Source organism: Momordica charantia (genome assembly GCF_013281855.1).
Source record: "Momordica charantia cultivar OHB3-1 chromosome 8 unlocalized genomic scaffold, Mcharantia_2.0 BLBB01000008.1, whole genome shotgun sequence".
In the NCBI taxonomy this organism is placed as follows: domain Eukaryota; kingdom Viridiplantae; phylum Streptophyta; class Magnoliopsida; order Cucurbitales; family Cucurbitaceae; genus Momordica; species Momordica charantia.
Genome location: NW_028275166.1, coordinates 26,067,404 through 26,088,431, shown reverse-complemented (window position 1 = coordinate 26,088,431; position 21,028 = coordinate 26,067,404). Strand labels below are relative to the sequence as shown.

At 31.5% G+C, this 21,028-nt stretch overlaps 2 protein-coding genes across 3 annotated transcripts; one reads left to right on the top strand and one right to left on the bottom strand.

Moving 5' to 3' along the window:
• The first annotated feature begins 6,651 nt into the window (after positions 1 to 6,651).
• On the top strand, positions 6,652 to 15,492 carry LOC111013190 (uncharacterized). Its single transcript, XM_088127013.1, has 8 exons — positions 6,652 to 7,828; positions 8,260 to 8,336; positions 8,904 to 8,949; positions 9,275 to 9,443; positions 11,259 to 11,352; positions 12,293 to 12,400; positions 13,894 to 14,412; positions 14,775 to 15,492. Exons 1-8 carry the CDS (start codon positions 7,120 to 7,122, stop codon positions 15,384 to 15,386), a joined length of 2,334 nt encoding a protein of 777 aa, XP_087983139.1. The 5' UTR covers positions 6,652 to 7,119; the 3' UTR covers positions 15,387 to 15,492.
• On the bottom strand, positions 15,404 to 17,442 carry LOC111013221 (protein GAMETE EXPRESSED 1-like). 2 transcript variants are annotated; one of them, XM_088127655.1, is made up of 4 exons: positions 17,276 to 17,442; positions 16,589 to 17,042; positions 15,907 to 16,494; positions 15,404 to 15,674 (listed from the first exon to the last, which is right to left on the bottom strand). In XM_088127655.1, exons 2-4 carry the CDS (start codon positions 17,020 to 17,022, stop codon positions 15,482 to 15,484), a joined length of 1,215 nt encoding a protein of 404 aa, XP_087983781.1. In that variant the 5' UTR covers positions 17,023 to 17,042; positions 17,276 to 17,442; the 3' UTR covers positions 15,404 to 15,481. The 2 variants fall into 2 exon arrangements, with proteins under 2 accessions (XP_087983781.1, XP_087983782.1); XM_088127656.1 differs by having other exon boundaries at positions 15,554 to 15,831.
• Between the last annotated feature and the right edge of the window lie 3,586 nt (positions 17,443 to 21,028).

Sequence of the window (21,028 nt, the reverse complement as noted above, 5' to 3'; positions counted from 1 at the left end):
TACCCTTCATATATGTGGGACGTTTATCTGGGAGAGATAGAATAATAAAGAAAACATCATAATAAATTATTTATGTAATATTAATTATTAATTAATTAATTATTAACATCAATTTATTTGTTAGACTAATACATTTTAAGTGGCAAATTTTTGTAGTTAATACTTTATATTATCTTAACTATTTAATATAATTTTTCATTATCAATTTAATTATTTATTAATATTAATCTTTTGCAATTTTTGTTTTCCATGTTTAAAAATTATAAAGCTTCAAGAAGAGGGGGAATTTTTATCTTGTTCTTTTATTTTCTTTATTTTCTTGAAACATTCACTAATTCAAATCCCAAAAAATGTTTTTCTTCTCTAATTATTTTAATTTTATTTTCATCAATGATTTTCTTTATCTTATATGCCTTTACTCTCCCTTTTAGGAATGATAGACAAAAGTTCTCCATGTTGCCCCTATAAGGCCCCAAGAGATATGGGTAATCCTTGTTTAAAATAGAGTTTGGTGTAATTCTTGTCTTTATTTAATTAGCCTTGACTAAAAAATAATTCTAACATCACTAATTAATCAAATTTTTGACAAGAAAAAACTAACTCATCAAATTTATCCATTAATTAGGAATGGTTTGATAACCATTTTATTTTCAATTTTTAAAAATTAAATTTATAAATACTATTTTCATCTACGTATATTTTTAATTATTTTGTTTATCTACTTTCTAAAAAATCAAGTTTTGAAAACTAAAAAAAAAGATAGTTTTTTTGAAATTCAGCTAAGAATTCATATATATTTTTACATAAGTTAGTAACTAATTAATCAAATTGGTCCATTTAAATAAAGGTTATTTAATAACCCTTTTGTGTTTGATGTTTCGATCTTAAAATTAAGTTTATGGACACTACTTCATCTATGTAGTTTTTTTTTTTTTTTATGTTATCTATTTTTTAGAAATGTTTTGAAAATCTAAGACAAGTTTTGAAAAGTAAAGAAAGAATAGTTTTTTTTTAATTCGAAATTTGGTTAAGAATTCAAATTTTTTAAAAGAAAATAAAAAATCATTAAATTGTGAACTAATAAGGTACTTAGTAACATCGTAATTCAGAATTTTTATTTTAAAAAATTAATTTTCACATAAGAATTTTTTAATCTAAAATTTGAGGGACAAAGAAAAAAAGAAATACTTATCGAATAAAAAAACAATAAATTTAACCAAGCCAAAATTTTTCCCCCCCTAAGAAGAGCATAATTTTTTTTTCTTTCTTAAAGATAGGAAATAAAAAACAAGAAAGTTTTGAATAAAGAAGCTCTTCAGTCTAAGTTGAGGATTTTCCTTCTAAAATATTGGAGCTAGGCTTGTTTTATTCATATATATATATATATATATATATAATAAACGTGAATTTGAGAAATAAGAAACGTTATCAAAATAGGCTAAAGATTTTAATGAGTGAGAAAGCATTAAAAATTTTGCCATCATGTTTAATGAGAAAACATTTATTATTAAAAAAAATAAGTTTATTGACATGAAAGGGGAAAAGGAACTTAAACTGGACATCAGCAAGACTGGTTTAAAACTACTTCCATGCCATGGGATTTTCACTTTGTTTCAAACAATTTTATTTTAAGTTCTTCTAAAAATATATAAATTAAAGTTATCTACTATACTCGTTTTTTTTTTATCTTTCCATTTTTTTTTTAACAACCCTTAAAAATCTTAGTCAAAATGCTACAAACAGATAATAGATTTCAATTAACCTCTTTTTTCAAGTTTTACTAAGGTTGGGTTTGGTATATTTTTTTAATTTAAACACTTTTTTTTAATATTTTATAAATAATCATCGATCAAGTGTTTATATAATTATTAGGGTGTCAATCACTTGATCAAATTAACTTTTTGGATAATCCTCCTTCAAGTATTTTTAATAAAAAGAGTTCGATTTGATTTTGTTTAAATATCTTTTACCTATTGCCAAACACGTACTTTATAGATTTTTTTAAAAAGAATTTTAGTTTAGTTATCTAAAATCATTTAGGAAACTACATTCTAAATTAATAATTCTTAGTTTTATTTTTTAAAAAAAAATTCAAAAATCAACACATTATAAGAGTTTATAACATAATTTAAAAGAGAAAAAATTATTAGTAAAAATCATTTTTTAGTATCACAAATGTGAGAATGGAGAATTGAACTTCAACTCTAAGAAATGAGTAACATGTCTTAGACAAAAAAAAATTAAAAATTCCTTATTTTTGTAAAAAGTAATGTTAAAAATAAAATATATCTTTTCCATCTTGCCTTATTAAACTTAATTTACTTTCGATCTATATTATTTTTATATATTTATGGTTTAGTCTTTTTTTTTTTCCTTTCCTTTTCCTAAGGTTACATATTTAAATCTACACTTTGATATCTGATATTTAATACTTAAAACATATCGATGAATCAAATTCTAATTGTATTTAAATCACTAATTGATATGTATGTGTTCAATAGTATCAACCCTACTTCAATTAAGTTTTCTTAGTATAACAAATGTGGAGGTGAGAGTTTAAAAACCTTGCAAACCTCAATAGGAGGAGCAAGATTCTTTACTCTCGCTGATCAGCTATGCTCATGTTAGCAATCATACTTCAATCAGGTTATTTTTTAAATTTATAGTTAAATCCAATTTTTTTAATTATATATTGATAAAATGTTAATTATATATTTTTAAAAATAAATAGTCTTATTTAACCATATATATTTAACGTAATTTCAAGTAATCAGGTGTAAATCTTTATGTTCAAATCTCCTCCCCAATTATAACATTATACGAGTAGTAAACAAAAATATATATTTTTTTAGAATATTATATATATATATAAAAGTAAAAGTTTGAACCTACGACTTCAAAGAAAGAAACCTTGAACTAACATGAACGTAGCTCTGCAATTAAGACATACATCTTAATTACTCCTTTTCTAGAGGTAAGAAGTTCAAATTCATATATATATATATATGTGTGTGTGTGTGTGTGTGTGTGTATATAAAAAAACAAGAATTTTGAACCTATGTTTCAAAAAGAGAAACCTCGAGCAAGCATGAACATAACTCAGTAATTAAGACGTACATCTTACTCTTTTCCTAGAGATCAGAAGTTCAAATCCAGTACATCCCACATTTATTATATTAAAAAAACTCGATACCTAATTACTTAAATATATTATACTCAACTCGACTATGACAATACATATCAATTTTATGAACATGGCAAGAGAGCATTTAAAGATGGATGAATTTCCAATGAGAAACTTTGGAGAGAGAGAGAGTCAATTTATATAAAATAAGGTTTGCTAAAACTGAAAGATTAGAGAAGGAATATCTAGGAGAATGTAATGGAAAGAATTTTTAAAAAAACATAAAACAAATAAATAAAAAGGAAACTTAAGATTTAGAAGCTTGGTAAACGACATGTCGAATTAATTAAGGGAAGCAAACAAAATTGCCTTTGTGGTCTGTAATCTCTTTTTCTTGTGTTGGGGCCAACCCCATTTTCTTCTGAATAATAAATTCTGCATTATTATTATTATAACTGTTTCTTCCTTAATTAATATTTCTTCTTTTTTTCTTCTTCTTCCTTATTAATAATTGTTACTTCTTCTTTTAGTTCTCAATAATATCAAAATCATTACACAAAGAATTAATCAAACATTCATCACCTGATGATGTTCCCACAGCCCCTAGCTTTAAAGCCCTCTCTCTTCTTTCTACAGTAATATTTAGTTGCCTCTCTTGCATGCTCATTATGGATCTACATAACTTTTACCTCTCTTGTACTTCCCATCATTTTTATTTATGGCATCGACTTCTTCATCCGAATTATTGGACCATGTTGAATGCTCGTGGCGTGGCGTGGCGTAGCTTTTCTTTTCTCTTCTTTCTTTATTTTGAGGAGTTCATCAATTGCTCGGTATGGAATTGAGCAATCAATCTAGGATGGTAATTAAGTACTGCCTAATTATCTAGAGCTATGCTCGGATAATGGATTATATTAGCCCATAAAGGCATAGCTTTTGGAGTGACCGAGGTGCGCAGGTACTTGTTTTATGGTTTCAGGGTTTCATTTTGAGACAATTAGCCATCCCTATCAAAATAGCTTTGCACTACTTTTAATTTTATCACAAATAATCCATCTCCTTTACTTGGGTTTTTTTTTTCTTTTTTAGAACTTATGTCTTTTTCAATATTTCATACTTGTTCATGGTTGATTAATTTTCATTAATATATATTAGCTACAGATTCATTTTAAAAAACTCGATAATCAATAGATAGGTAATATAGAAGTAATTAAGAAAAATAAGGAAAATGTGAAAATTTGAGGTCAAAAAAATCATAGGCAAAGAAGAACATGCGACTAAATCATATACCTTCCAATGAAGTAAATATTGGGTTTCGATATCAATACTATTGGTGGCAATTTAAATATATTTCAGTTGATTAAAGCATATATTTTCGATTAAAAATATCAATGTTAGTCGAGTACTATAATATATTTTAAAAATATAATTGTTTTATAATGTAGTGGTTGATCAACTAATCAAGTTTGACCTGATCTTTTTAATAAAAATTATGAGTGGAACTATAATGTTACTAACATAGTCATTAATTTTAAACATAACTGTATGATTTTATTTTACATTCATTAATCGATAATGGTTTGCATAGATTTATATTATTTGAATATTTTACTAAAAGAATACAATATCAATTTATTTATATATTTAAATGAAAATTTAAATTTTCATTATCACTTTTACATAAAATTTGATATGCTATTTAATGTTTTTGAATTATTTGTTTTGTCTTGGTTTTTATTACTATGAATAGGAAAAATGGTGGAAAACAACTGAAAGCCTTAGAAAGTTTTCATTAAATTTTTCATTTATTTAATCAAGTAGAAATAGTATTTTTGGAACATTATTGTCTTGTTGGTGATATTTCTTTTAATATTACATCTGTTTCTATGTTATTATATTTTGACTACTACAAAATACAAAGTATATAATTTTCTATTTCGTTTCTTTTTTAATGTAACTTCATTTTTTATTTTATAAAAAAACTCAACAGTATACACTTTTGGGAAACAAATCATAAAATTCTACCTTAAAAAACATTTTATATATGTTTTCGAAAAAGTCTAGATTGCTTGGACTCCAACAAGTAATTATTAATATCTAAAAATTAAAAAATCAAAATTTCTCTATAAATTTGTATCAAATCTCCAATTTCATCCTTAATAACTCATAAATTTTTTTTACCTTTATGTACACACAAGAAATAATCACATTCCCCCAATTTAAATTTAAAAAAATACTTAACCTCGCACAAACAAATCATTAAATTTTTTACTACCGCACCAAAACAGTATTATTATTATTTTTTCCCTTGTAGTATTTTATCTCAGAGGACAGATTCGAACCTACAACTCATAATAAGTGATATTACCTAACCACTCGGGTGGGCAATGACTTAAAAAATAACATTAACCCATTTGATGAAACTTTAAAAAATATTATTAGAGACACAAAATGATAAAATTTGGATATTTTTTATTGTAAAAATCCATCAAATGGATGTGAAATAAATTTTAAGAATAATTGTGGTTCATTTATTCATATAGGACTGAATAATTTTTTGTTCACTTCATATAGTAGAAAATAAACAAAGAGTATTTATTTATAATTTTGAATATATCTTTCGTCCTTTATAGGAAATGGACATAACAAATTTACTTGAAAAATAAAATAATAATAATAATAATAAATAATAATGTTAGAGGGAGAAGATGCGAGGAGGGTGGGGGAAAAGTAATCACACGTGAACGTGTCTTTCTCTCTCTAAAATTTTTTATCCCGTCCTCTCCGGGCTTGTGAAAAAAATAATATCCAAAACCAAATTTTCCCTATTTTCTTTTTAGGTCAAAATTTAATTTCTCTGTGTATTTTTAACTTTTTTCATTTAAGTTTATGTGATTTCAAAACGTCATTTTATTTTTTGTCTATTTACTTTTTAAATAGACCAATTTAATTGTATGGTAACTATATTTGAAAAAATTTAAATCAAATAATAAAGTTGGTTTGTTAACATTTCTGGTTGGTTGTTTTTGTTTCCTATTTTTAATAAAGAAAAATATAATTATATGACACCTAATCCAGGTGAAAAATGATAAAACAAGATTTTTATTTATAAACAAATTGAAAATGGAAAACAAGTAATGAGAAATTTGTTTTGATTGTTTCTAAAATTTTTATACAATTTTGAGGATGTTTTTAAAAGAAACGTAAATAGTTGTCAAATGCTTATATTTCTTAATAAAAATGAAAACCAAAAACAAGAAAAACGAGAACTATCAAATGGGTCTTGAGTGAGTGAGTGAAGTACCTTGTTAAAATTATAATCAAAATTTGAGGAAAAAATAAGAAAAAATGAAAATGAAAGAATAAAAATTATTACTATTTAAAAATACAGAGATCATAATAGACATTTTGAGGATAAGACTGAAAAAACATGTTTCTCAAATTTTTTTACAAGAGAAAAAAATAGAAGAGAGAGAAACTTTTTGCTCATCTTCTTTCTTCCTTCTTCCCTTCTTCTTCAGTGTCATTTTCTGAGATATGCTCTCGAGACAAACACCAAATACTCAAACCCCAAATCCAAATCCGACTCCAAATCCTCTCTCTCTCTACAATCTCTCTCTAAATTTCTCTCTCTCTCTCTACAATCTCTCTCTTCATTTTGGCTTTCTGGGCAGGATTTTTTCCAAGTTTTTTCTGAGTTTTCCATCTGAGTTTTATCGGATTACAACAAAAAACCTCCTCTTTCCTTCCCCCATGGAAGCTTTCTCAATAAAAATCAAATCTTGAACCTCCCCCATTAGAGATCCAAAACACCCACCTTTTTTTTTTGGCTTCTCCAATTCAATATCCAACTTTTTTTCTCTCTTTCTTTCTTTAATTTTCTTTTCACTTTCTTCATCATCAAGCTGCAAGAATTAAGCAGAAGGAAAAAAAAAAAAAGCTGCTATAAGTTTTGCTAAAGTAATAACAACAACAACAAGAAGAAGAAAAAAAAGATGCCCTTAGAAGGGATTTTTATTGAACCCTCTTCAACCCCACTTCCTGATCTCTCTCTTCAAATCAGCCCTCCAAATGCTTCTTCTTCTTCTTCAAATTCTTCAAATTCCAATTCCTCTTCTTCAATTCGTAATTTCGATTTTTTTATCCAAAAAAATTCCCAAATTTTTAATTCTTCCTCCGCCCCTCAGCCAGCCCACACTGAGCTCTCCCTCGGCCGGAATAATCTCCTCGCCGCTGCAGCTCCGCCCCCGAATCTTCGCGGGGTTTCGGCCTTTGATGCAGCATCCGACGGCTTGCGGCCCATCAAAGGGATTCCGGTGTATCACAACCGTCCATTTCCATTTTTGGCCTTGGATCATCACCAGAAGATTTTAGATCACCACCACCACCATCATCACCATCATTCGTCTCCATGCTTCTATCCAATGGCGGCTGCAAGTAATTCTTACCATCCCAATTTGGAAGCCATGGCAGTGCTGAACTCGAGCTCTAACAATGGGAGCCTTCCTAATTTGTATAGATCAGCCCCCTCCACAAGGTTCAACAATGGCGTTGGAGGAGCTAATTCTGATGGGATGATGATGAGATCCAGATTCCTGCAGAAGATTCCAGCGAAGCGGAGCATGAGGGCGCCAAGAATGCGGTGGACGAGCTCGCTGCACGCCCGGTTTGTGCACGCCGTCGAACACCTCGGCGGCCATGAAAGTAATCAAAAACACACATACACCTTTTCTTTCTCTTCGGTTTTTAGACTCTAACGTTTGGGTGTTTTTTTTCCTCTTTTCAATTTAGTCTGATTATGATCTAAAAGGAAATTTTCAATTATACCCTTTTTTCCGTAAGCTTACGCATGATACTTAGCGAGTCAATAGAAACAGAGAGGAAGAAAAGTCGAAATTTCTACCAATTTGGAGCAGGCATTAGAAATTTTACTCATTTCTCGCTTTCTCACTAAGTATCATGAAATGTAAGTTCGAAAATGGTATAATTGAAAAACACGACTAAATTGAAACGATAATAAAGACTAAAGTGAAGGAAAAAAAACACCTAACCCAACAAACATTAGAGACTAAAACATATATTTTAGTGATCGATTTCGAGAAAAACAAAAACAAAAATCTGGATTTTATTTGCAGGAGCAACACCAAAGTCAGTTCTTGAGCTGATGGATGTTAAGGATCTAACACTGGCTCATGTCAAGAGCCATTTACAGGTACATATCATAATTATCTCCAAATCAAACCCTTTATATATATTAATCAAAATCTCTCCTTTCTTTTTTTTTTCTCTCTCTAGGTTTTTGTTTTCTCTCTCATATAGTGAATGAAAGAGCAGTGAGTGAGTGAGTGAATGTAGCCTCTTAATGAATGGGTTATCAATCAGTCTGTAGTTTTTCTCAGAACCTCAAATTCATTTTCTCTCTCTTCTGCTTCGAAAATAGAGCAAGAGAGAGAAACTGAAAAAGAAAAATATATTAAAAAATAAAAAGAAAAAAGTTGTCATCATTACAAAATAATATAAACTTTGCTTTCAAAAAAATATATATTATAAACCCCTCGTGACTAATGAAGAAACATAGTCAGTCCCAGAGAGCCCACAACTCACAGAAGAAAGAGAAACAAGAGAGAGAGAGATGTCAAAACTTTATATTATATTATATTGTATGACATTATTTTATATTATATGGTTTGTTTGGTGTAAATTTGAAATTTTTTAGATGATATGATTTAAATGAGATGGGTTTTCCCGATGACTTTTTTTTTTTTAAATTTTTTTTTAGATGTATCGGACTGTTAAGACCACTGACAAGCCTGCAGCTTCCTCAGGTAATTCGTATTGCTTGGCTTGGCCCTCCCTTATTCATCTTCTTTCTTTTCAAACAAAAATAAAAAAATTTAATTAAAATGATCCACTCCAACCTAACGTGATTGGTTAAAAATTAATGATCTCTTTTATAGGTTATAGGTTTGACTAATCGTTGGATTAGGATTGTAACGTTGAAACTATATTTTTTCTAGATTTTAAAATTTCGCTTAGATTTTGAGAAGAAATAGATGGAAGTATAATCTTGGATTGTTAAAAGTTGAAAATCGGGAAACAAAATGGTTGTCAAACAGGGTCTAAGTCGTTTGATTGTTTGAGTTGATTCAGGTCAATCGGATGGTTCGGGAGAGGACGATGTATCTCCTACGATGGGGGCGGGCGGAGGAGAGCATGGCGCTAGGCAGTTTTCCGATCAAAGAGCTCCGGCGGATCCGGGCGGCCAGGCGTCCCCGGATTTGGAATTTGGTTCCTCCACTCTTTGGTCTAATTCTTCAAGGTCAATTTCATCTTCAAATCTCTCTATGTAATTAAAAGTTGGTAGTTTGTTTTTGGTTTTGAGAAAATATGGCAAATAAAATTTTCAGGGTTTTTTTTTATCTCCCTAATAAAAAAAATAAGTGTCTTAATTAGTTGAGCTATAATATATGTATGGTGTGTTTTTCTCTTATTTGCACTAGAGGTTGGTTTTTCTCTGATTTGCTTTGGATGTGGGCTTTACTTCCAAAAATATTCACACATAATTATATAAATTGTTAATTAATCTCACAGCTTTAAATATGTGTTTTAGTTTTTAATGTTGGGGTGTAATCTTTATTGTTTAAAAGGCTCTAATTTGGTCCCTTTGTGTTTTAAAATTTTTAAATTATATAATTTTCATCCGTGAATTTATCAACTTCTTAGAAATTCCGAGAAAATTGAAATTTTTTTCTTTCTTAAATGATTTAACTCTTTTTTTTTCTAAGTTCATTAACATGAGGTGAGGATTCAAATTTCTAACCTTTGATTGATGGTATATATGTTTTAAACCAATTGAGCTATATTTGGAGGTTGACCATTAATTCTTCTTTTAAAATTTTACTAATTATCATCAACTATAATGTCACGTAAGCTTATCATCATCAAATTTTAACATGTACCAATAAAATGGGTACAATTGAAAAGTTTTAAAAATATAAGAGTCAAATTGAAACCTTTTAAACAACGGATACATGAAATTGAAAAGAAACATTAGAAACAAAGGTTAATTACTTTGGATATAATTTAATTTAGGGTAACTTAGTTCTGTCTAATTAGGGTTTTTTTATTTGATATTTGGTTTAGTATTATATTTTGCCTGGGAAATTCTAAATGGTTAGCAATTTTGGATAAAATTGAGCCTTATAATGGGATTGTGGAAGGTGTCGTTTGGTAACGTTTTTGTTTTGTATATTTTGAAAATTAAGATTGCTTGCTTAAAAAAAAATTTCTTTCTCGTAGATAATTTTGAAAATGTTGACTGAATTAAAAAAAAAAAAAGTAGTACTTTGTTATTATTCTTTTAACCATTTGAGTTATCATAATTAGTTTGAGGGTATTTTGTTGTTTTGAAATGTGTTCTTCTTGTTAAATATATTGTTTTATTTATATATATTAATTAATTTTTTAAAATGTAACTTAATTGAAATGTGTGATATTTTTGAGTTATTGAGAGAAGAAATAAATGGAAGCAAATAATAAAAGATATCTTTCCAAATGGTTTTTAAAATTTAGAAAACAATAGAAAATCAAGTTAATTAAAAGCTTAATCTATATAGAACATTAAAAAAAAATACACCAAAACAACCTCTAACCTTGAAAAAAAAAATGAATCTAGCTAAAATTTTACAAACCTCTTTAAAAGTAGATAATAAAAAACAAATTAATTTGGACAAGTAGATCATAGAAAGTCAGAAAATGAAATCCTGATTGAATGATTTATTAGGTTCTCAAAAACTTGTTTTTATTTAAGGATTTAGATTAAAATTTCAAAAGAGTTTTTCTTTTTTTAATAAAAATTTTGGACAAATAAATCAACAAGCTTATTTCTAAAAACAGAAAATTAAAAAAAAAATCATTATCAAGATTATTTAATATATAAGTAGATTAATATTTTGTTATATCATAAAGCCAAACTCATATTATAATAAAGTTTGGTGTTGCATCTTTTAAATTTCTAAACAAATGTGAAATTTTAATAAAATAAAATAAAAAGTTATAACAGATATAAATAATCAACTAGGTAATCTGAACATAGCTCAATTGGTCTAAAATTTTAATTTTTCTATTTTTGCAGAGATGTGTGGCCACAAACAAACTCCAATGAAATGGATGTCATTAGACCAACTTCTTCAACCCAAATGCAGCAAAAATCCATGCACCAAATTGAGGTACCATATACAATATTTGTGTTGTTTTAGATTGAATGGTATTTAGTATTAAGAATATAGTATAAATATTAAATACACCATAAGAGATTTAATTTAATATGTTCCAACGTTCAAACTCTTTCCAATTGATATTGATAGTTCTTTCAGTTGAATTTCATGCAGATTTTCGTACCCAAAGCATTAATTAAAGACGTATATGAAAAAGATTAAATATATCATAACCTATCGGTTTATGAATTATGAATTTAGTGGTTAGTTAATATGATGTTAGAACAAAAGATCTTGTGTTTAAAATTTTTGTAGCGTTGTCTCGTCTTTAATTGATAGTGTGGTATAGTCCACTTTTCTAAGTCTCATGAAAATTTTTTAATCTAGAAGGGAAGATATCTTGTATTCAAACTGATCCTCTAGTGGGCGTCCTACAAATTTTCAAGCCTATGTTTTCTTTCTTTCTTTCCCTGATTCATATTGATAGGTACAAATTTTCAAGTCCACGATGAAAGAAAGCATGTATTGAAAATATACTTTTTGCTCGTAATTTAAGTAGAGAGTAATCAAAACATAATCAAAGATCATATGTTCAAATCTTACAAACTGTCATTAATTTTCTTTCCAAATTGAATATTATGATAGTCCACGAATGAAGGGAGATGTTATAGTCAAACTCTGTAGTGTCGTTTAAGTGTACAAATACCAGAAGAAAGTATCGAGAATATATTTTAACTTTCAACTTAAGCTTCTTTTGTGTCTGACTGTGACTTAGTACGGTAATCAAAACAAGAGATCCTTCTCTAACTTAGAATTGTGACAGTCCGCTTGTTGAGTCTCGTGCAAATGCTGATGTGGAGTATAAACGATAGTTGCTGTGTCGTGTTTTTATGTGAAGTTTAGAAGAAGTAAGAGGAATTTGAACACACAGTACTGACCACTGGTATGGCAGGAATGTGATTCAGGTGCAATGAAGAGATACAGTTCAGAATGCAAAAAACCAAGCTTGGAATTGGAGTTCAGGTTAGGCAGAGCAGAGTGGGATGTCAAAGAACGCCATTGATATTTAAATTTGGTCCCTCTCCTATCAAAGCTCTTTTTTTTTCCTTCTTTTTTTCTTTTTTTCTTTATCTTTTGCATTTGTAGACTGAGTTATTGCTAATCTTGGCAAGTGGATTATAGAGAGATAAAATGAAGAGGTTTTTTGTGTGGGGAAGAAGAAGAAAGAAGAAAATATATAGTCATTAGTTTAATCTCTCTCTCTCTCTCTCTTCTCTCTCCTCTCTCTCCTCTCTCTCTCTCTCTCTCTCCTCCTCCTCTCTCTCTCTCTCCTCTCATCCTCTCTCTCTCTTCTCCTCTCTCTCTCCTCTCCTCTCTCTCTCTCTCTCTCTCTCTCTCTCTCTCTCTCTCTCTCTCTCTCTCTCCTGTGTGTGTGGGATTTTTGTGGAAGAATTGGGTTAGAGGAGAATAAGAAGAAGAAAAAAGTGTGTTATAGTGATGAGTGAGATTTTTTGTAATAGTTGTAAGAGATGGGGAGAGAGAGAAAGAGAGAGAAAGAGAGAGAGATGTAGGTGCAAGTGTAAGTGTAGCCTTCCAATATTGATCATAAACCATTATATGTGGCTGTGTGGGAGAATTTTTCCCAACATAAAAATCTGGTTGGAAACATATACTTTTAGATTCTATTGTTATAGTTCGGTTGTTTATAACTACATTTTGGTCTTGTAATGAAGTTACTTTCATAAATGTAGTAATAATTTTTTTTTATTTTATTTTTTGGTGAGAGTTTAAAATACGACGTTTAGGTAAAATATTTATCACAAACAGTCATCATAAGAAATAGAGAAGATGTATCTACTGTTGAATTATACTTATGCAGGCAATCATCGTGAAAGGCTTTGATTGAACCAAGTTTCACTTACTTCATCTAAGTAGTCCTGCAAATATATATATATATATATATATACTTACTTAACTTTAACAACTAATTATTAAAAAATATATATACTTTTACATTTACCTTTGACTTTAATAACTAATTATTAAAAATATATATATACTTTTACATTTATCATTGGGTTGTCTGAGTATTTAATAGTGTCAAGACAACATTGCTCTCCAAGAGAGTATTTTTCAAAAGCCAAAAAAAATGGATCCTTTTAAAAATTTTCTCCCAACTATTAATTATTACCATCTATAAAATATGATAGAAGAATTTAAACTTATAGAAGAGATATTTCCACGAATCCGAACATGACTTTAAGTGGATAAGGCACATTGATACAATCTCAAAAGCAAAAGTCGATGGTTGGATGGGGCAATTGTTACTTCCTGGACACCGGCACCTTTATCAATTGGGCACAAGTGTTTCCTCCGAAGAATGATGATAAGAAAAAGTGCATTCTTGAATTTCAACCATATAAAAATCAGATTTTTGCTATCAGCTCTATCTTTTCACTTTCACCAATCACAAGCAGCCAGCATGACCATCGCCATCCACAAAATTGATGGCCCAAAATCTCATCTTCTTTCCTTCCACAGTGAACACTGTAATCTCCTCCATTTCTTCACACCTTCGCCATCTCTTCTGTCGCCGGCGGCAACCCCCAGATGGGCGAGGCCCCGATACGTTTCGGCATCCTCGGCTGCGCCGAGATAGCCAGAAAAGTGGCCAGAGCGATAAACTCAGCACCCAACTCCGCCGTCTCCGCCGTCGCCAGCCGCTCGCTCGACAAGGCCTTGAACTTCGCCGCCGTCAACGGTTTGCCGGACTCTGTCAAGGTGTACGGCAGCTACGACCAGATTCTCGACGACCCGTGTGTGGACGCCGTCTACTTGCCTTTGCCGACCAGCCTTCACCGGCGGTGGGCGATCTTGGCGGCTCAGAAGAAGAAGCACATTCTCTTGGAGAAACCCACGGCGCTGAACGTTGGAGAGCTTGATCAGATTCTTGATGCGTGTGAATCGAACGGCGTGCAGTTCATGGATGGATCAATGTGGCTGCATCACCCTAGAACTGCCAAAATGAAAGAGATTATCTCTGATTCAAACCTTTTTGGCAATGTTAACTATGTAAGAGCTTTTCCCAACTTATAAAATATCAGCTTTTTTTCTAATAAGTACTTGTCATTAGAAGTTAGAAGTAGAACAATGAGTGATGATTTGGCACGACGGAGTAGACATAGATAAACTAAAAGCAAGTGAGCCAAAAAATTCAAATTAAATGTAGTTCACCTGCGCACTTGTCTGAATCTTTTGACCCATCTGCAGTTTTTACCCTGAATACATTCTTTGATTCTACTAGTTGTCGAGTCATGTCATATTAATATTTAAATAACGATATTATTAACGGTAGGAACTTATTAGAAACATAAAATGAAATACTAACCACTAAGTTATAAGTGATAAGTATGATTTCTCTGTGCAATTTCAAGATTCACAGCACATCAACAACATCAGGAACTAGAGAGTTTCTTGAGGAAAACATAAGAGTAAAGCCAGACCTGGATGCTTTGGGTGCACTGGGAGACTTGGCATGGTACTGCATTGGAGCCATCTTGTGGGCAAAAGACTATGAATTACCAACACATGTCTGTGCACTACCAGATGTTACAAAGAACTCGGCAGGCGTTATCTTGTCATGCAGTGCCTCCATTCATTGGGGCAGAACATCTGCAACAGTTCACTGCTCTTTCCTATCTCATACCTCCATGGACATAGCCATATCTGGTTCCCGTGGATCACTAAGTGTTTATGACTTCATCATCCCTTACCAAGAGACTTCAGCATTGTTTGATTTCATCTCGGGAGCGGCGTTTGCAGAACTCCATATTGGATGGAACAAACGACCAGAGGAAGTTGAGGTAGGTACTGAGCTACCACAAGAGGCTCTGATGGTGGCAGAGTTCGCCAGGCTTGTAGGGGCCATAAGAGCAACTGGGTCTCGTCCTGATAGCAAGTGGCCACAGATAAGTAGAAAGACACAGCTAGTGATGGATGCTGTAAAAAAATCCATTGATGGTGGTTGTAAAACAGTGTATTTGTAGTCTCTTTATGACAGGCAACAAGGTTATTGTATAAACATTTTCATAAGCTAAGCTAATGCTATCAAAGAAGGTTTTTCTGGGTGGAATGAATATATCTACCTCGTAAGACTTCTGTGAAAATTGTCTACACCTTCTACACCTTGTACAGAAGCTTTAATTCTGGTCATTGGAGAGGCTAAGATGGTCTGCAAAGATTCTGATCTGTCCGAGAGAGAGAGAGAGAGAGAGAGAGAAAGAGAGAGAGAGAGAGAGAGAGAGAGAGAGAGAGCCAGCTGTTGCAGCTTACTCCTACAAGAAATATTTACCCAGGTTCTAAAATTGTTCTAAATTCATAATTTCATTTACCTGCTTTGAGAGAGAGAGAGAGAGAGAGAGAGAGAGAGAGAGAGAGAGAGAGAGAGGAGAGAGAGAGAGAGAGGAGAGAGCCAGCTGTTGCAGCTTACTCCTACAAGTCACAAATCAATTTAGAGAAATATTTACCCAGGTTCTAAAATTGTTCTAAATTCATAATTTCATTTACCTGCTTTCCTCTAGTGCTTCGGATTGAACTTTGCTTAAAGAATGAAGACCATTGAGTGCTGTGGATTGCGCATCTAGAAGTTCTTTCTGTTTGTCCAATGATAGCCCCGCAATATTCCCAATATCATCAGCCGTGCTCTGCAAGTATGTCATCTTCAAAAACATTGCATCTCCCACTTTGGCTATCTCCTTCTCAATCTCGATGGCTTCGTCTCTTAACCCATCCATCTCTCGGCCGAGGTTCTTGTAGGAATCCTGCAGCAAGTCCATCCCTTCCTCCAAACTTCTTCTCAGTTTCAACTGACTCTCTTGAAGTTCCGACTGGGATGTCTCTATCCTCTTGGACTGTTCATAAACTTCTTCTGAGTGATTTAGCACAACGCCCATGTGATCTTCTAGTTTTCTTGATGTTTGAGCCATTTGTTGTATTTGAATACCAGTAGAATTCAAGGAATCAAAAATCTGATATGAATTTTGCAACAGAGATTCCGATCTTTCCTCAATGATTTCTAACTTGCCTTCTGCAGCTTCAGAAGATCTCTTCAATTCATTCACCAGCCTCTCTGTGTCGCGCTTGAAAGCATGAGCCCTGAAAACAAGTCCAAAATTAAATGGATATAATGTTAATTCATAAGAAAGGATGAATAAACAAAATTAGATGAGAAATAAAAAATGATACGAACTGTAGCTGATGACAAATGGAGTTAGTTTCAAGGTAGAACTCAAGATATATCCTATGCTCGTGTTCATTCAAGTATGTGAGGCATTCGGCCATGGCAAAACTCAGGTCACAAGAAGGAAAAGGAGGCCTGCCAGAATCCCTTTGAAAACAATCGCTAAGATGCCAAGCGAATCTCGACCGTTTCTCGTCCGCTGCAAAAATCTCAGAACAGCCGGCAAAGAGATGCCTATAAGCAGTTTCCCAGCAAGAATTTGAGGCAGTCAATTTGTTTTTAGCATTCTCAACAAGCCTCATCCCCTTATGATCATCGAAACCCTCCATGGAAAATTCAGCAACACTGCCGCCCTCAATACGCTTAAAAGACGAGAACCAACTCCATGATTCGCACTTCGGCGATGCAAATAACAGTATAACAAGAATCAGAAGATGCTCCATTGATTGAAACCTACCGTCTCCTACAAATTCAAACAATGAAATTGAAACCACCATCACTTGAATTTTCTAAATCCATGGAAGTCAATTCTAGTCTTACAGAGACCAATCGGACACCACGGAAACTACAGAGATAGAGATAATTTAACGAACAACGATACCAAACGATTCCACTAAAGGAAAAAAAAAAGTTGTGTAGAACATTGAAGTGAATGCTTCTGAGTAAAACAAATTCAGAATGTGTGAGAAATGGAACCTGAATTGTTCGGATTGCAGGAGTCTGAAAGTTCCGTTCTGTGTTTTGAGGGAGACAACAAAGGAGAAGAGATATTTGAAACGCCGGTCGCAGCCGTTACTTCCCGGAGAAAGAAAGCCACAAAGAGGCGCGATCTTTTGCGCGTTCGTTTTTCTTGCCATAGTGTATATTTCCTTAAATTACAAGTTTAGTGTGGTGTCAACTTTAAAAATTGATCCGTATTCAACCAAAAAAAATAATCTTAAAAAATTGATTAATATTTCTAACTACGAACTCAGCGAGTTCATCCATCTTTACATGTGTCGCAACGTCATCGCGACGCGGAGCGGTTGACGTCATCTCTTGAGGGGTCTCTTTCGAGATAAGGGTTTGGAGTCGCCATCAATCATCTACGAAGTGTGATTGGTCCCCTATTTTAAAAATTTGGTGTGTGAAAACAGATTTTTGGTTCGGGAGTCACATAGAAGGTGTTAGCACCCTACGACACTCGTTCGAAAACGGTACCACATTTTATCATAAATTATCCTATTATTTTATTTGGTCCAAGGAAAAAAATATTTTTGTGTTTTGATTGAAATGTCTCATTATATTAATTCACACCTTGTTAAGATTTGAATTAATAGGTATGAGTGGCACGAACGCTATTATAAAAATTTTAACACCTCAACAATATTGGAACGTCCAATTTCCGTCATGGTAATTTTTGAAATAATTATTTAGCAAAAATAAAAATAATAATAAACAAAAATTAATTTTAATTTTAAGAAACATTAAGACTTGAACTTGCAATATGAGTGTTGACACTAAAACATCACACCAATGTGCCACCACTTTGAGATATAAACTATACTACTTTTTAAAATACATATTTTCTATTTTTGAATTTTGTTTTAAAAAAAACGCTAAATGAAATCTTTTATTTTAAATAATTATTTAGTAAAAACAATAATAAAATGAGGAGGCATTCAAAGACTCGAACTTCGATTTTACAAATCAAACATCATACCACTATACCCACATCTTAAGATGTAAACATTATATTCTTTTACACAAACAAAAGTTTTAATTTATTTTTTAAACCTAAAAAACAACTACAAATTTTGTTAAATTAAAACAAAAAAATAAATAACTTTTTTATTTATTTCGACATTAACGAAATTATTTAAAAGAAAAAAAACTTTTATTTAAAAATAAAGTCAAATTTACTTTAAACAAAATTTATTTACTAAAAACTAATTTTTTTATTAAGATTCTCCTCCAAAGAATAACCGTTTAAAAGGGAAAAAAATATATTCGAAAACAACCTTTCAAAAGATTTTCTTTAAATACTCTTTTTCAAAAATTAGTTTAAAAAAAAAACTTGAAGATCTAACAAAAAAAAAACTTCCATATAGAAAAACTACAAAAAAAAAAATAAAGGGAAAAAAAGTCACTTAAAAAAAATTTAAAAGACTCTTTAAAAAACAAAATTTGAAGAGAAAAAAAAAACAAAATTAAAAAAAATACTGCTGGAGAAGACTCTTATTTTTCAAAATAATAAATAAATAAAATAAATCTGACAAGAAAAAAAATCAAACCTCATTGAAGGTTTCCTTTTAAATAAAAACTAACTTTTAAATTTTGAATTAAAAGATTCAAATTTATTTTTTTAAACAAGATTTATTTCATAAAAAAAACTACTTTTTTTTCAACTTATTTTAACCAAAATTTTAAAATAAAATCTCTACAAAATTAGAGAAAGAAAAATCTTTTTATTTTTAAAATATCAAAATCTTTATTTTCTTTTCAAAACTTATTTAAAATTTCTTTTATCTTAAAAAAAATTGGTTTCTTATTAAAAATAAAGGTTCTTTCCAATTTATTTACTCACTTAAAGCGTATTATCGGGAGGGAGGTCATCGGAGTGCATGCGTCACTGGAGGTCGTTAGAGTTCGTGATTGGAGGTCCTGTCATTCGCTTGTGTCGTCGATCGTGGGTATCAAGGAGAAAAGGTGGTGGGATAAGAAATAAGAAAGGAGAAGAGATGGAGTGGTGGTTATGAGTGTTATAGAGGGAGAGAAGAAGAAAATGTGAGGGTGTGAATTCCTAACTCTCTGCCTATCTTTCTGTCTTTTCCCTCTCCACTGCAGTCCTCCCTCTTTAAATATAACCGTAAAAAAGAAAAAGAGACAAGAGAAGAGAGAAAAAGACAAGGAGGATAGGAAGGGAAGGGAAGGGGGAAGATACCACGTGGAAAAAATCAAAGAGGAAAAAAAACCGTTAAAAATCAAAGGTTTTGATAAAATAAAATGTTTATTTAATTAAAACAAAATCTTTTTAAAACAAATCATTTTTATTTATCTATTCTTTATTTTAATAATAAAACAAAATCTAAACAAACCATTTTTTATTTTCTTATTAATAAAATTAAACATTTAACTAAATCTAACATTTTAATTTTAGTTAATTTAAACTTTATATTAAAACTAATAATAAAGTAAACCTATGTTATTCTTTAATTAAAATAAAACACAATAAAATAAAATACAATAATATAAATTAAAATTAAAATTAAAAATAAGCCGGACCAAATACGGTGTCTACAGCTTGCCCCCTTTGTGTACCCTTGCAGAACTAAAAGGGTAGACAAAGGCAAAAGACAAAGTATTTGGGAAGGCAAAAATTTTATTCAGACAAGACACGATAGAGATGGACCAAACTGGACACTAGATGAGATCCCGACATGCAAAGAACCTCGTACTTGATACAGGCTTTAACCTCAATATTGGATCGAGTTTGATTTAATCAACATGATAAGTGCAATGGACCTGACTTGACACAGGCTTCGACCAGAATCTTGGATCGGGTTCGATTTAACCGAATGATAATGCAATGGACCTGGCTTTAACAACAGGCTTCGACCTCGACTTGGATCGGGTTCGATTTAACCGAATGATAAAATGCAACGAACCTGGCTTTAACAACAGGCTTCCACCTCAACTTGGATCAGGTTCGATTTAACCGAATGATAAAATGCAACGGACCTGGCTTTAACAACAGGCTTTGACCTCGACTTGGATCGAGTTCGATTTAACCGGATGATAATGCAATGGACCTAGCTTTAACAACAGGCTTCGACCTCGACTTGGATCGGTTTCGATTTAACCGAATGATAAAATGCAACGAACCTGGCTTTAACAACAGGCTTCGACCTCGACTTGGATCGGGTTCGATTTAATCGGATGATAATGCAATGGACCTAGTTATAACACAGGCTTCGACCTCGATTTGGATCGGGTTCGATTTAACCGAATGATAAAATGCAACAGACCTGGCTTTAACAACAGGCTTTGACCTCGACTTGGATCGAGTTCGATTTAACCGGATGATAATGCAATGGACCTCGCTTTAACAACAGGCTTCGACCTCGACTTGGATCGGTTTCGATTTAACCGAATGATAAAATGCAACGGACCTGGCTTTAACAACAGGCTTTGACCTCGACTTGGATCGAGTTCGATTTAACCGGATGATAATGCAATGGACCTCGCTTTAACAACAGGCTTCGACCTCGACTTGGATCGGTTTCGATTTAACCGAATGATAAAATGCAACGGACCTGGCTTTAACAACAGGCTTTGACCTCGACTTGGATCGAGTTCGATTTAACCGGATGATAATGCAATGGACCTCGCTTTAACAACAAGCTTCGACCTCGGCTTGGATCGGTTTCGATTTAACCGAATGATAAAATGCAACGGACCTGACTTTAA

Excerpts from the sequence above, each read along its gene's own strand:
- LOC111013190 (XM_088127013.1), top strand. The coding sequence starts at position 7,120 with ATGCCCTTAGAAGGGATTTTTATTGAACCCTCTTCAACCCCACTTCCT. Across the intron at positions 8,337-8,903 it reads ATGTCAAGAGCCATTTACAG|ATGTATCGGACTGTTAAGAC; the intron begins GTACATATCATA and ends ATTTTTTTTTAG. Across the intron at positions 11,353-12,292 it reads AATCCATGCACCAAATTGAG|GAATGTGATTCAGGTGCAAT; the intron begins GTACCATATACA and ends CTGGTATGGCAG.
- LOC111013221 (XM_088127655.1), bottom strand. The coding sequence starts at position 17,022 with ATGGAGCATCTTCTGATTCTTGTTATACTGTTATTTGCATCGCCGAAG. Across the intron at positions 16,495-16,588 it reads TCCATTTGTCATCAGCTACA|GGCTCATGCTTTCAAGCGCG; the intron begins GTTCGTATCATT and ends ACTTGTTTTCAG. Across the intron at positions 15,675-15,906 it reads GAAGCACTAGAGGAAAGCAG|GAGTAAGCTGCAACAGCTGG; the intron begins GTAAATGAAATT and ends TATTTCTTGTAG.